Source organism: Orcinus orca, chromosome 9 (genome assembly GCF_937001465.1).
Source record: "Orcinus orca chromosome 9, mOrcOrc1.1, whole genome shotgun sequence".
NCBI classification, from domain to species: Eukaryota; Metazoa; Chordata; class Mammalia; order Artiodactyla; family Delphinidae; genus Orcinus; species Orcinus orca.
The window spans coordinates 104,827,075-104,842,360 of record NC_064567.1 but is presented as its reverse complement, the minus strand read 5'-3'; the positions used below and the strand labels follow the sequence as shown (position 1 = coordinate 104,842,360).

General features: G+C 45.0%; 1 protein-coding gene across 1 annotated transcript in view; it reads left to right on the top strand.

Moving 5' to 3' along the window:
• Nucleotides 1–15,286, top strand: part of ABCA13 (ATP binding cassette subfamily A member 13) — a 301,396-nt gene that overhangs the window by 213,407 nt on the left and 72,703 nt on the right. Inside the window, 7 exon segments of the mRNA XM_049714700.1 lie at nt 2,577–2,599; nt 2,602–2,732; nt 5,370–5,453; nt 5,455–5,624; nt 10,182–10,346; nt 11,015–11,021; nt 12,647–12,756. Coding sequence (XP_049570657.1) covers nt 2,577–2,599; nt 2,602–2,732; nt 5,370–5,453; nt 5,455–5,624; nt 10,182–10,346; nt 11,015–11,021; nt 12,647–12,756 — 690 coding nt within the window.

The following is a 15,286-nucleotide window of genomic DNA, read 5'->3' as shown; positions in this document are numbered from 1 at the left end:
GCTCTTACAAAAAACGTGTTTTTAGGAATTTTCCTTAACCTTGTTTTGCTTGTTTGCTTTGCTTCCTTTAAGAATCTGAATTAAGCTAGAATTCTGTCCACATTCATGATTACAGCACTTTTCAAACAAGTTCAGGGGACTCACAGGTCTCTCGAGTTACATTCATGGCCCAACATGGTGGCCACCTCAGGGGAGGGGTCTTAGGTGAGAGGGGCCCAGAGGACCTGGAAAGGTGCCCCAGGCCGGTTCCAGTGGACGAGAGCAAGGGGGCTGCCGACCGGACTCTCAGGGTGACCCCCCAGGGGCTAGTTCAGGTTTAAAGGGTGGTCCTTCCTCCACTGGAGGCCAGGCCTGCACACAACCTGACACGGTGACCGCCCAGCAAGAGGAGGGGCCCTTGGGGCCCCAGTGGACGAGAGTGCCGGCTCACAATCCTGTCCCCACAAGGAGCCCAGAACCATCGCAGAAAGGCTGCATCCCAGAATAAGCTGAGACCAAGAACACGGTCAGGCATTAAATGGGGCTGTTTGTCTGGAATCTGGAAAAATTGGGGAATGTGTAAATGAATAGACTCTCACAAGACATAATAGGACCAAGTGCCCAGTTACAATTTTCCTTTACCTTTTCTTTTTTTTTCTTTCTCTCTGCGGAGGAAAATTTGATATTCAAGCTGGAAAGGGAGGAGAATTCACATCAAAAGAGAAAAAAATAACACCTGAACATCTCAGACAGAAAAGAGAATCTGGCTTATATAAAAAATGGAAACCTTAACCGCATACTTGGTGAACATTTAGTACTAAAGGATTATGAAGATGAGGTCACAGAATCCTTGTCCATGTCTGGAAAATCCTGCAATGTGGAGGTGGGACCGCTTTCAGAGGGAGGAAAACCCCATAAACGGTAGAGTAGTTATGAGCGGGCTGCCACCCTCCAGGGTTAATCGTTAAAATGATATCATAGTTTAGTAAAAGAACGGCGGTTGCTTGAAGCTACCGTATGTTTTACCAAAAAATAAATTATGCACTTTAAGCCAATTTAATTCTTTCCTTGAAAAGAAAAAAGCAGGACGACTGGAGCCACCAATATGTTTATTTGAACCAAGCATTGATATTTAAGAGCAGCTGCATTAAAGCACTCATCTCTACCTTGTATGCTCGAGAACCGTTTTCTTCACGCCTGAATTATGAAGCAGACTGCTGTTGACAACGGTATGATTTTATGTATACTATTACACACACACACACACACATATATATATGCTATTTTCTGAAATACGAGGGTGTATCTTTTGACCCAGGGACGAATACCATAGATTTCATGTGGAAAAGGAACTGTACTCAAATCAAAAGCTATCTTGAGGGCCTAGCGTCATTTTGAAGTCTCATGCTTTTCAGAGCTAGTTAACGTATTAAGGAAACCTCAGGCATTTAGAAGCTACCAAGGTATTTCAAGTGAAACCACTAAATCAGCCTGAGAAAATGGTGACAGGTTTGCACTGAGTGTGCAGAGAGCACATGGGAGCACGCAGTGTCTTCAGAGAAAGGTCGTGACTTAAAGTCAGTGACTTCAGCTGTTTCATACATTCTGTCAATAAAGCAGACCATATTCATAAATGTGTACATATATCATCATGGTTCTTATAACGACCTAATATATTTTCAATTGATAAATTTTGTTGACTGTTCCTTTCCATGGAAATGGGAAGAATGCTGCATGAAAGAATAAAAATAAAGACAGTGAAGTAAGTGACTCTTCTGCCGGTACTTGCGGCTTCCTTTCCTGGGGCGGAGCAGGGTGGGGGTCACAGAGGAGCCTGAGGTGAGTCGGCCGCGAATGAGCCCTGGCTCTGTGCTCTGGAGAAGGTAGAAGGAAGAGGTGTTTTCTTTAGAGGACAATTTTGGGTGTCTTCTTAGAGCGTGAGGTCATCTGAAACTTCCGGGGGCCGCTTCGCGGGTCCAGCCCTCACGCCCCGGCTTCGGGCTTACACACAAATCACCCCCGCTTTCAGCTCCTGCTTCTCAGCCGTGGGTCCGTGGTCAGGTATCTTAGCCGCGTCCATCCTGTGTCCTATCTGTGAAATGGGGCTGTGGCACCCGCCTTCAGGGCTGTAGGATCAGGGAACACCCTGGAGGCATACGGCATGGAGCCTACACACGGGGTACCCCAGAAAGGAAACTTTCCAGTTCTGTGTTATGTCCTCTTTTAATATAGAGCTTCCCACCCTTGGTAGATTTAGTGATTTAATCTTCTCTGAAAAACAGGTGTATCCCTGCTCTGCTGAGAAGGCTGTGAGCAGAAAGGGAGGCCAGGCCTGCCCTGTGCGGGAGGGGACACTGGGGCTTTCTCCAAGGTCGCACGTCCTAGCCTGGGTTGGACCCTGCCCAGGGCTCTGCCCATATATTACGGAAAATGTGCTTTGTCTTTAGAAAATAACTGCCGGATTTATTAAGTAAAAATTGCTCCTGTTCACTGAGGGAGGAAAAATAACCAGGCCAGCAAAATCTCATCTTTAAATCAGTCTGTATAGAAGTAAGTGTTACAGGACAAGGAACATGACTTTTCACTTGACATTTCAGATGCGCGACTGTTCCGTGGATGTTTTCATCTCCTGAATCTTCTTCAGTTCAGACGTGGCTTTCATCTCCTACATCTCCCTGAACTTCCTCCTCGGCCTCTGCACCATGCTGATGACCGTCACTCCCTGGCTGTTGGCCTTTGTCTCCAAGGCTCAGGTTAGTGACCTCCCACAGGCTCTGGGACTAACGCCTAGACTACTGTTGCTTTTCCAGCTGGAGCTCAGCGCAGATGTGCTGGTATCCACTGTCTTTACCTCCAGAAAGAGACACTGACTCTGCTTCGCAGAAACCCCTGTGCCTTGATAAGCCCAGAGCCAGGCTGGCAGCAGTGGGCACAAGATGAGCAGTTTGTGCACCCGCTTTGTGAGTGGAGGGTAGGCTGAGCCGCACGTTCACAGCGCATCCCTGTTGGGGGGGAATTGCCAATCGATGGTTGGAAGAGTGGCTGTGTGTGTGGAGCGTGTCCTGTGCTGGCGTCAGGGGTGCAGGGGTCAGACATTCCTCTCTTAGGGGTCAGCTGCTCCGGTGTGGGATTGGCCCCCGTGCAGACCACACTGTCAGGCCACAACAGGTCTGGATTGTCCTGGCGATTCTGCCCTCTGAGCCCCGGGGCATGTTTAGATTTGCTGCTTTCAGGGTGTTGGAGCAGAGGTCTCCAAGAGACTGGACTCCTAGTCGAGGACCATTACTCCTGGTGAGGAAGTACCTGTCTCAGGGAACCCCTCCAGCAGGCCGTTTGCATCGGGAGGCCCCTTTTGGGTGTCATCCCAGCAGGTGTCGAGGTCCAGTGGAAACCAGCTCTGCTGACACCCCGCTCTTGTCCTTCCATGCTCCTCCCCATGAGGCCTGCCGGGGTCGTGTCTGCTTTAACTCATCTTCCGTCTTGCTCAGCCTCCCCTGAGCTGCCTGTGGGAATGAATTTCATAGTCTGCACCCTCCTCTGCCCCGGATTTCCATACATTTCTTTCCTGCTTTCTTTCTTGGCTCTGACCACACAGGTCTCTCCTGACCCCTGCTGTCCATGTGGATGCCATTCCTCTCTACTCCTGGGGCTGGATCGACTCAGGGGCTGAGGAAACAGCCTGGGAAAGGCCCGGCCTCCCAGTTCTGGAGGATGGGCTGCTGGTCGGTGTCTGGCGAGTCCGGGACTGAGGCCTGTTCCATCGGGACGGGCTCCCTTCCTGGTGCCCGGACGCGCCGGGACTCGGTCAGCTCTGCAGCAACGGCTCATCTTATTTGCTGCTGTTGTGCCTCACGTTTGTACAGAAGCAGTGAGCTCTGTAAACGTTCATTATGCATCCAGTGAAACAATTTATTTTGGTGATCTTTATAGATCTATTATTGACACTAATCTGTATTAGTGTCTTTAGCCTTTAAGTAGCAGCTAGCAGAATGAGTCACTGGCTTTAGCTTGAGGAGAACATTGAAATTGAGGAGGCAGAACAGGGTTTCCCTCGTCCCCATCGGAGCTCAGATATGACGTGGATCCTGGTCATGAACTAAAGGGGGAGGAAGACAGACTCAAGGGGAACAATCCCCGCCCCAGGGGACGGGTCACACACAGAAGAGAAGGGTCAGGAGTCTTGAGATTCTAAGGCTAAGGTGAGTGGGAGGCTTTCCCTCCTGTTATAAGTAGCGTCACTCACCTGGAGAGAAATCAGCAAGCAGGAAGTTGTTTGCAAAAAAATGGGTCAAACTCAATGGTTAACAGATAATACAAGGCATTTCATTGCTGTTGCTAAGGTCTTTCTTTTCCTTTGCACTTTATTTTGATACAGTTTGCTTAAAAAACTCAATGTGATAAATGGGTGATTTCAAATATTCCTTTGTAAGTTCGAGGGGCAATATATTCTTATGAAATCATGGAATAAGACCAGAAAGGTGACTAGATTTTCAGATCAGTATCAAATGGCAGTGTAAGTGGTATTAACCATTGTGTATACAAACGACAACATTAATATGAGCATTTTACTTTTTAACCAAATCATAGTTTCTAAGCTGATGTGTACAGAAAAGGCATTTTGGGTTCTAACTCAGGATGTGGAGCATCTCTCTCTCCCACCGCTGAGGCTGTCTTTTGACGGGAGGGCGATGTAGGTAGATGAAAAACTCATAGTTTCAGTAATTTATTTCTCTACTTGATCAGTCCCACATATTGTGAATTAGACACTCATAAATTGCTGCTCCGTGAATTTGCGTAGCCACGCCCATCACATGTGTAGATTATTTGCTGAATGCCATGCGTTAGAACAGCTTTGTTCACATGGGAATAGACACCAGTGTGAATCCCTTACAGTCAGATCTGAGTCCTCATTATTAATTATTTCCTGAACTGTAAGATCCTGACTTAAAAGCTGTAATAGTCTCCTATTTCCACCTTATAACTAGGAAGACAAAAATCTTTCATGTCGTACATTATTTGATCCAGGGACGTAGTTTTATGAAAAGTGGGATTAATACATTCCTTTAGGACTGGAGGAAATCTGTAAATAGTGGTAGTCAATGAAGACCAGAACTAAGGGAAAATTAAATGAACCTTTCATGGTTTTCCCATGTCTATATGCAGAAGACAATAAACTGTAATATAATAACAATACATACCCCTAAAAGTCTTCATTGAATTTTCTATTGTCTCCAGATCACACTAGTTGAGACTACTCATTGTGGACAGCTGTAAATTTGCGTGATAAGGGAGAACTGGACATTACTGAGTATGAGATATATAAATGGCGGTTTTATAATCTTTCTCTACAAAGAGCTCTTAATTTGCTTTCTCTTTCTTTCATTGTACAGAATTTGCAGAACATCTGCGACGTCCTCAAGTGGGTCTTCACTATTTTCCCTCAATTCTGCCTGGGTCAAGGGCTGATAGAACTCTTGTTACAATCAGATCAGATACAACCTGACCCACAACTTCGGCATCGATTTGTACATGAGCCTCTTCGAGATTAGCTTCCTGGGCTGGATCTTTGTGCAGCTGGCGGTACAAGGGATGGTCCTTCTCCTCCTGAGGGCCCTGCTGCATGGGGACCTCTGGCAGTGGCCCAGGTATGTCCCTCGGGGCCCGTCCTTGATGGCAATTCCAGCCTGGAGGCTGCAAGACAAGAAACGTTCTGATCAGTGTCATACACACTTCTGTTAGTTAGGATTTTATGGGGTTTTTTGTTTGCTTTGTTTTTGTTTATTTGTTTTTTTTTTATTAATGAATGAACGACATTAGGAAGGAGAATGTCAAGAGCAAGGTGTCAACCTGTGAGATAATCGATCCAGTTTTTCAATTGCTTCAATGAATTTTCTCCTTTAGTATTGCACAGTTTTCCTCTTATTTTGATTGTAGCATCTAAGGTGAATTTGGTTGATGCCATAATATAATTTACTTTTATGGTGAAATAGCATCAACTCCTAAAAGCAGGAATGTATGGAAATCCAGTGCCGATAACCACTTACCCTGTTGCTACTACTGCTTATCATGTTCTTCTTATTGATTTAATATTATTTAATTAATGATGCTAATAACGTTCTCCTGTTTTTTAGCTGAGGATGAAAGCCCAAGGGGTATACGTGCGTGTGTGGGCTGACCATATGCATCTGCGTGTACCTGTGCCACACAGCATCCTTACACCCACCTCCCTGTATCCTCGATAGGGTTTCAGGTGGTTTTGCAAGGAGATCTGAAGTACTGTCAGATAATGCATTTTAAATATTAAGAAAGGAATGTGCTTTCCTGTGTAGGGTCCACAATGCGTGTCTCTCCCTCCGTAATGCTTGTGGCCTGAATCTGTCGACTTGCTCTTTCCAAGAAAGGGATCCTTTCTGGAGAAATCACTAATTAGGACCATATCACAGGAGAACCTATTAAAGATTATAGACACACTGTTAGCATTTTGTGGTGATTTCCTTATAGGATTTCCCTGTCTCAGTCACTTCATCGACGTACCTCCTTTATAACCCCTTTAATCTGCTCAAGTGGAGAACCATTTTGAATACACATCACAAAGCTCTAGTATTGGCCACAATCCCTCTGGAATCTGTAGATTTCCAATACTGACTGCGTTTGAAATAGAATTCTGAGTGCCTTTCAAGCGTAATTGGTTCAGTAATTGGCCCTCACTAGTTTGATCTGTCGTGAACCCTGTTCTGTAGAATCCCCTCTGGCAGATTTCAGGGTGTCCCATCCTCCTGCAGCACTGAAAGATCTTTCTTTCAAGACTTCCGGTATTACCTTTACTTGGTAAAGTTTAAGTGAAACCATGTTTTAGGATAACGTCCTCAGGGCTCCCCTGGTGGCGCAGTGGTTAAGAATCTGCCTGTCACAGGGGACACGGGTTCGAGCCCTAGTCCGGGAAGATCCCACATGCCGCGGAGCAACTAAGCCCGTGCACCACAACTACTGAGCCTGCGCTCTAGAGCCTGTGAGTCACGACTACTGACCCGGCGTGCCACAACTACTGAAGCCCATGAGCCTAGAGCCTGTGCTCCGCAACAAGAGAAGCCACTGCAATGAGAGGCCTGCGTGCTGCAATGAGGAGTGGTGTCTGCTCGCAGCAACTAGAGAAAGCCCGCGTGCGGCAATGAAGACCCAACACAGCCAAAAATCAATAAATAAAATAAATAAATTTATTTAAAAAAGAATAACATCTTTGTTATTCACAGTAAATAGTCAATATTTGTTGTTCTTTGTCAATGTGAAGGTTACAGAGTCCAGAAATTTAATGTAATTTGGACATTAGTTGCCTATCACTCCTTTATGGACAACTGTCACAATAATGATCTGACCAAATTCATGTGTTTTTAAAATCCAGATCTAACCAGGTCACTAATCATTGGCTGAAAGATAGGTCCACGGTTCTCAGCCAGGCCCCTCCAATCCGGCTCCTCACACCCAGGGTTGCTGCATGGGGTGTCCCCTCTGCCCCCACCCCTGACGTCGGTGTCTGGTCCCCTGCCTGGGCTGGTCCTTTGCCAGGACTGACTGCCCCGCCTCCAGGACCCTCCTCGTGCCCCTCCCGTCTCCCAGGCCAGGCTTGACATCCTCCCCGTGTTTCCAGTAGAGCCTATTTTCTCCATCAGGGCCGTCTGTGTTTTTTTTTTTGTTGTTGTTTTTCTTTTTTTAAAATTTTTATTGGAGTGTAGTTGATTTACAATGTTGTGTTAGTTTCAGGTGTACAGCAAAGTGAATCAGTTTTACATATACATGTATCCACTCTATTTTAGATTTTTTTTCCCATATAGGTCATTACGGAGTACTGAGTAGAGTTCCTTATGCTCTACAGTAGGTCCTTATTAGTTATCTATTTTATATATAGTAATGTGTATATGTCAGTCCCAATCTCCCAATTTATCCCACTCCCCCTTACCCCCCAGTAATCATAAATTTGTTTCCTACATCTGTGACTTTATTTCAGTTTTGTAGATAAGTTCATTTGTAGCCTCTTTTTAGATTGCACATATAAGTGATATCATATGGTATTTGTCTCTGTCTGACTTACGTCACTCAGTATGAGAATCTCTGGGTCCATCCATGTTGCTGCAAATGGCATTATTTCAACACAGTGCCATTTGTGCCAGTGTTGTTTCACAGCGTTTGTCTGTTACTCTCCTCTGCTTGACTCTGCGTTCCTTCACGCAGGAACTGTTTTACACTGTCGCAGTCAGATCATGGAAAGAATAGGAAGACCCTGCCCTCTGCATCTACACAGATGCTTCCTGTGTCCCCTCCCAAGCGGCGTGTCCCCCACCTGCACGGTGCCCTTCCCTGCCCGGCACCTGTCCCCGTCCTGCAGTCCTGCTGCCGCCAGTGTTGTCTGCTCAGATCTGGGTCTCCATCAGAACCTGAGCTCCGGCCACACCCGAGTCAGTTTGGGTGGGCTTTGGGGGGTTCCTGTTTGTTCTCTCTCTGGTCTGGGGCTGGACTCTGCTCTCTGTACCCCAGGCCCTGGTTGGGTCCGAGAAGCCACACAGCCCAGGGCAGCGTCTCCCTTCAGATACATCAGCTGAACCCCTGCAAAGTCCTGCTACACCAGCGCCCGTCAGGATCCTTCCTTTGTAACGCAGATGCCATTTTTCATGATCGGCAGTTGGAAGACGGCCAAGTGGCCCACTTCTGAGCGCAGGGGGACGAGCTGCATGTGTGTTGCTGAGAGGAGGCTGACAAGCAGTGACCTTGCTCAGTGCCCCCCATCCATCAGAGCCACTTGAGATGTAACCAGTAGACATCTGCACCGGAACCCTGGGGGCAGACGCTCTCTGGAGACAAGACCAGGGAGCAGGTGTAAAGCTTCCCAGGTGATGCTAATGAGGAGAATTAACTGATGCAGCTCGGAAACAGGGAGGGGTTAGATGGCACCACGTCCTGGTACAGGGAGAGACGACCTCTGGACAGCCAGGCCAGGCTGAAGGGCCAGGACGCACCCTCCCCTGGGAAAGGGGGGACAACAGTCAGCAAGAAAAGTGTACAACTTAGTGGATCTCCATAAACTGAGCACACCTGTGTTCCCTTCTCCCAGACAGGAGCAAGAGCCGCTCAGAAGCCCTCCACAGTCCCCTGCGGGTCATCCCCACTCTGCAGATAAGCGCTGCTATTTTTATCACCACTGATTCCTTTCTCATGCTTTTGAATATTATGTAAATTATACCATATAACACATACTCCTGAGTAGCTATGTTTTCTCATCATCTACGTTGGATCTTGAAAAATTATATGTTTTTCCAGTGGTGATTGCAGGTATGGAAAAAATAATACAGGGAAAGGAGCTGGGGCCACTGGGATCTAGATGTGGATATTTTATTTTATTTTTAATACCTTTTAATTTTAAAATAGTTTAAAGCTCACAAGAAATAGCAAGATTAGTACAGACAGAGCCTATGTATGCTCCCAGTGATACTGTGATAATGTAATAATACAGTACATCACAATGTTACATTGATAAAACTAGGAAATTGATGTTGGTACAATACTGTCTCATTGTCTGTACTCATTTAGTTATTAAAATATTGGCATATTACGGTTTGCAGAAATTGAGATTTACTTGAAAGATAAAATGCACCAGAAAGAAAATCCTAAGGAAGATTGGAAAGTGAGCTAGCTCAGATTTTGAGTCAACAAATCGGAGGTGAAAGTTCACTTTATGTTCATCTGACAGGTGTCTGCTGAGTGCTTGCTGTGCATCCTTCTACACCATCCAGCACGTGCTATGGAGCCGTAGTGTTTGGGGACTTTTGTGGGTAATCTACTTTATTAAAGAGCCTGTTTGCTAAAAGTGGTCAAAGTTGATTTCTTATACCTTTGCGATAAATTACTTGTCCTCTAGCACAAAAGTCTGGCATGACTTTATTGCTCATAAGATTGAAAAGTAGTTTGAGTTTGGTGTCCATCCACGTCACTGTCTTTTAGGCTGATGTACATTTCCTTTGCGTTAGAGGATGAATGTTGACCTCTGATAGTAACCGGCCAACGGGATGCAGAACTCGGGTGCGTGGGCCAGAGCTGGTACTGCAGACTCTGGGGACCACGCCTTCTGTTCAGATGACCTCTGACCTTTCTCTCCCTCTAGATTCTTCCGGTCCATTTCCCAGGTGTGAATTAACTCTGACTTACCCTCCCAGGGGTCACTCTGCCATTCGAGGCACAGTCACATCTTCCAAGGACGTAGATGTTGAAAAAGAGCAAGTGAGGGTGTTGGAAGGCAGAACTAGTGGAGACATTCTCGTGTTGTACAACCTTAGTAAGAGTTACAGAGGCTTCTTCAAGAGGGCTTACTCAGGGGAGAGGTAAGAAAGCTTCTGTTTGTACCTTTGCAAACCACCGTCACTCTAATTGTCCATCTGTTCATGTTATTCTCAGGATATCTGAAATGGAAACTAAGAGCAGCTTCACATTTCAGGAATCTCTGCAGGGTCTAGGTGGAGAGTCAGTCAACTCTCTCCCTAGTGAAAACTCTGCTGATTGAGTGATGGGGTTTTTTCTGTTTCATAATTTTTAAAATGTAAGTGATCAGTGAGTTTTAATTAGTTTGGCTTATGGGGTGACTCTATTGAGTGCAAATATTTTATAAATCCAATTAATTAAGGAAACCACTTCTAACTCCTGCTTGGACTTCAGTACTCTTTAAGTGGCCAATTAAGCCCATCTAGTAATATGCTATTCTGGAAAGGTAGAAACACTCACACACTATAGCCATAGCTCAGAGTTGTTTATCCATGAATGTGTGTGTCATTAATTCTAGTAGAAATGTTTAATCTGAACTGACAGAAGCCATACAAATTGTTCCCAACATGTGTTTAATGCATAAAGGGAAATCAGTTCTGGAAATGATTACCTTTAATTAACTGTTAAAAAGAAAAAGAGTATCTCGCATTCACATTGTACCAAGCTTCTGAGAGATTCAAAGTATGTTATATCGTTATCTGATTGGTATCCATGCTCTATTTGTGAGCAGATCTGAGGTAAAGAGAAGCCAAGAGATGCGTCTGAATCCATCCAGGGACCCTTAGACCCTCACCGAGGTGTGTGGTCAAATGGGACAGAAGTTAAAGAAGTGGTTTGTGCAGTTGTTGGCGACTCAACTCTAAGACTAGCTACGTGATTTTTGCCATCTTATGGAAATGGTTTCTTACCCTTGCTTTAAAAAATAAACTTCTGTCTTGCTACTACCTCTCCTTAGTTTTAAACTAAAGTGTGAGAGAAAAACTTGGAAAACTTCCTATGAGAGATGCTCCAAGTCTCTGAAATGATCCAAGATGCATTTACCTTTGGGTTCTCTTCACTAGGCTGTTAATGAGCATCTGAGTTTAATGACTTAGAGGTAAAGTCCTATGCAAGAGCCTGCAGAAGAGACGGGCGGCTAAGATGTGTCCCCGTCCCTCTAGGAATTAATAATCAGGTAGGAAGTGGGAGATAACAAACATACACAGTGTTGCATAACAGCAGGGCAAGGGTCAAAGGCACAGAGTGAATCGCCTCGGAGCTCTAAGTCCAGAGAGGGGGCCTCGAAGGAGGAACGGGAGCATCGTGGGAGTGGGGAAGGCAGGGGGTGTGCAGAACTTTATGAAAAAGGACGGTTCAGATAAACTTAAGCCTAAGCCAGGAGGGTAGATAGAGTTCAGATAGGCTGATGGTTTGTACCTGGGTTAGCAGCTCAGGTGTGGTCTGTGACACGAGTGACATGGGACAGGACAGTTCTGCAGCAGGATGGACCCCTATATCAGAGCGTGGGAGAGACCCAGTCAAGGTGGGGGAAGCATGAGTGTTGAAGCAGGTGGCACCTGGAGCTACAAAATAGGGTTCTGTGATAAGCAGGTGGGCTTGGCCAGAAGAAACCCAGAACAGTCTCTTTTCCAGGGTTCAGGGGACCAGGAAGCCAGCTTAGGTCAGGAGACATCGGGAAACAAGTGTTCTGGAAGGAGATCAGTAAGAATGAAAACGTCTCAGCTTCCACCACAGAATCCCCAGCTAAGGATATCCAAAGGTTCAAGGTAGAGGCTGGGGCCGTGAAAGAGCAAGGCCATTGTTTCCTCCACGGAATGTAAGACAGAGTGAAGCAGGAGATGTGACCTGGTGCTGAGCGAGAGTATGGGAATAGAGGGCCTTCTTGGTTAGTGTCAGCGTTAGGCTACAGTCGGAGTGAGAGGAGAGAGCCAGAGAGACGGAGAGATTCAGAGACAGAGACAGAGAGGAAGGCAGGGGAATAATAATGATAATGATGGTGTGACTCCTAAAAAATATTGCACTTACCAGAGGGACATAGTTGGGAGCCTGTTGGATGCGCCCTGGATAGGACAGGAAATTTCAGCATAATTTGTGGTAGTTGGCCTTTACTTCTCAGCCTCTTGAGTTTTCCAGACGTGAATTTGCTTACTCGTCTGTGAATTAACACTGAAATTACGCCACTCAAATGCCACGGTGATTTCAGAAGTACTGCATGAGCTATAAAACGCGTTATACATTTATTTTATGATTGTAAAAGTCTACAAATAACACAAACCAAAAATATCAACTCAGAGTTGGGTGAAAGCAAGTGCTGTTTCCGATATAATTTTGATTTTATGGTTTGTTTGTTTTCTCCTCTCAGTGCTTTCGGCTTCTACAGGTGAATGGAGCTGGGAAAACCACCACATTCAAAATGCTGACCAGGGACCTGCCTCCGAGCTCGGGACACACCATCCTCAGGACTCCCATGGGGTAAGATTTAATCAGATTTAATTGTTTTGCTGCCTGTAGAGATAATCATCAAGGCCAGAGACCCCCAGCCTCCCTTCAGTCCTGTGCACTAAAGTCAGAGGAGATCATTTCCCTCCAATTTACTTTCCAATGACCACTCCTCACAAGGGGGAAAAGAGCCTCCAGATGGGAATGAAACGAACTTGACGTTTCTGGCCAGAGGGTAGAGGAGGTGTTGCTGCCCAGGGCTGACCCCTTCCAGGGGCGCCGGCTGCTCTGCCCCATGAACCCAGGTGAGCAAGGAGTAGTCAGGGGCTGGTTCTTCTTGCTTTGCCATCTGTTGGAGCTTCAGACGCCCTCCCCCAGTGCAAGGACCAGAAGGGGCATGGTGGTTTCATCGTTTGCCCACCCGGACCTCACCTTTCGGGCAGTACAGCAGTTTTCCAGCTAGTCTTCCAATAGCGTGCCATTCGTGTGCGTTCCAATCCTATCACTGTTCCCAAATCCCGTCCTCTACCCCGCTCTTCTGATTCTCAGTGCTGTGTGATGACGTCCTGGCCTATATCTTTCTGCTCTTCCTACTATAGCGAATTCATTGTAACTTGATAACAGATTTCAGAAATCTGTCGTTGAACTGACATAAAGAAAGAGACATGCCTTGTGCTACATTCTCTGAAGGTCATGATATAGCCACCAAGTTCTCAGTGCTGGACTTGATTTCAGTCTGTCTACCTGGGATCCTAGAGTTATTCCTAAGTAGACTTGGAAGTAATTTGCTTGAGATTTTTCTTATATAGGTTCAAATACATTCATAATTGAAAAAAGTTCAAAAATATCATAATCATCCATTAATTAGCTGATTCTTTGCATCAACAAATAGTTTATTGTCCATCTATGGTGTGCCAGGCACCAGGAAGACAGAAATTGTTCCTGTGATCCTAAAACCCAGTGTTAATATTCGTATGTCTCCTACTAGTTTAATTTAAACATGCATAGATATCTGTGTGTATATATCTAATTTTATCTATTATCTGCATGTGTCTGTGTGTATGTGAAATGTAGGCGATTAAATATGTAGAGAGATGCGTATTTTAAAATCAGACACGATCATAAAGATCATTGTGTAGACTTCATTTATACTTATTGCATGAACATTTCATAATCCTCTTCAACACTATTTATTAAAAGATTTAATTTTTTAGAAGCCTGGTGGGCATGCCATTTCATTGTTAGATTAATTTGCATTTTCTTGATGACTCATGAACTTGACGGGGCGCTCTCCCCACATTTAGCTGTTGCCCGGGGTTTCTTTCTGCCAGTCGTCTGTCATGACCATTGTTCTTTTCTTATAAGGTTGTCTTTTTGTTACTCATTGTGTACGAGTTTTTAATACATTCAACTAGTAATTAATCCTTTGCCTGCTTTATATGTTTTAAGTATTAGCTTCAGTGGTACCTTGTATTTTAACTCTGTTTTAAAAGTTTGTGTGTGTAGAGGTTCTCAGTTTTGATAAGACTGATTTATTCTGTTTTTTCCTTTGCTATCTCTTGCTTTTTGAGTCTCAGGAAATTCTCTTTCTAAAGTAATAAAACTGTTCTCCATAGTTTCTTTTCAGAGGCTTCTATTCTGCATTCAGGTTTCTAATTTATGTGGAGTTTAAAATTGAATATATGGTGTAATGGGAAAACAATCTGATTTCTTTTTCTGCTCCTGAATTCCAGTTTGCCTAAGGCCGTTTTTACAGCCATGTGTCTTTCGTCTGTCAGTTGGAAGCATCTTCTGCGCTGTACCGAGTGCTCAGCCAGGCTGGGACTCAGCTTTGCCACCTCCTGCTTCAGATGCATCCTGGTGGGTTGAACCACCTATCTGTCTTCCTGGTTTTTCCTTTCCAGGACAGTCTGGATTACTTTGGGCCCTTTACGAGGTATTATTTTTAGAATCATTTTGGTAACCTGTATAAGAATGTCAAAATATTTGAATCTTGATTGGAATTGAATCAAATTTATTTTATAATTTGAAGAGATTTGCATCTCTATGATATTTTGTCTTCCTTATCCTTAAGTCTGGTAGTTACCCATTTATTCAGGTCATTTAAAAAGCATCGATTCAGTATGTTGCACTTTTCTTTATAGAATCCTTGCGTATCTATCTTAGATTTATTCATCCTGATGAATTTGTCTTCATCAGGAGGTAATTCATGTCTTAATTGTTTATTTTTTGGGACTTTCTTCTTTGGTTTTTTCATGGCTAGAGATGTTGCTGGTTTACCTCGCGAGTGAGCTTATGTGATTTTACTCTCATTCTCTCTTTTGCTGTCACCTTCTGTGTATCAGTTTGCCGCTCTTTCCGCTATTTACTCCCTAGATCTCTCGTCCAGGGCCAGGTCGTATGTTGAAAGTTTGGGGTTCCCGTCCTGCGGCCACAGGTGGATGGCCCATGTGAGTCCTTGCATTGCTAGATCCTGGTCTCACTCTGGGACCTGGCCTGGAAGATGAGCAGCCTCCACGTCACCTTCTCAGCCTCCTCCCGGGAGAGGTGGGGCTCTAGACCC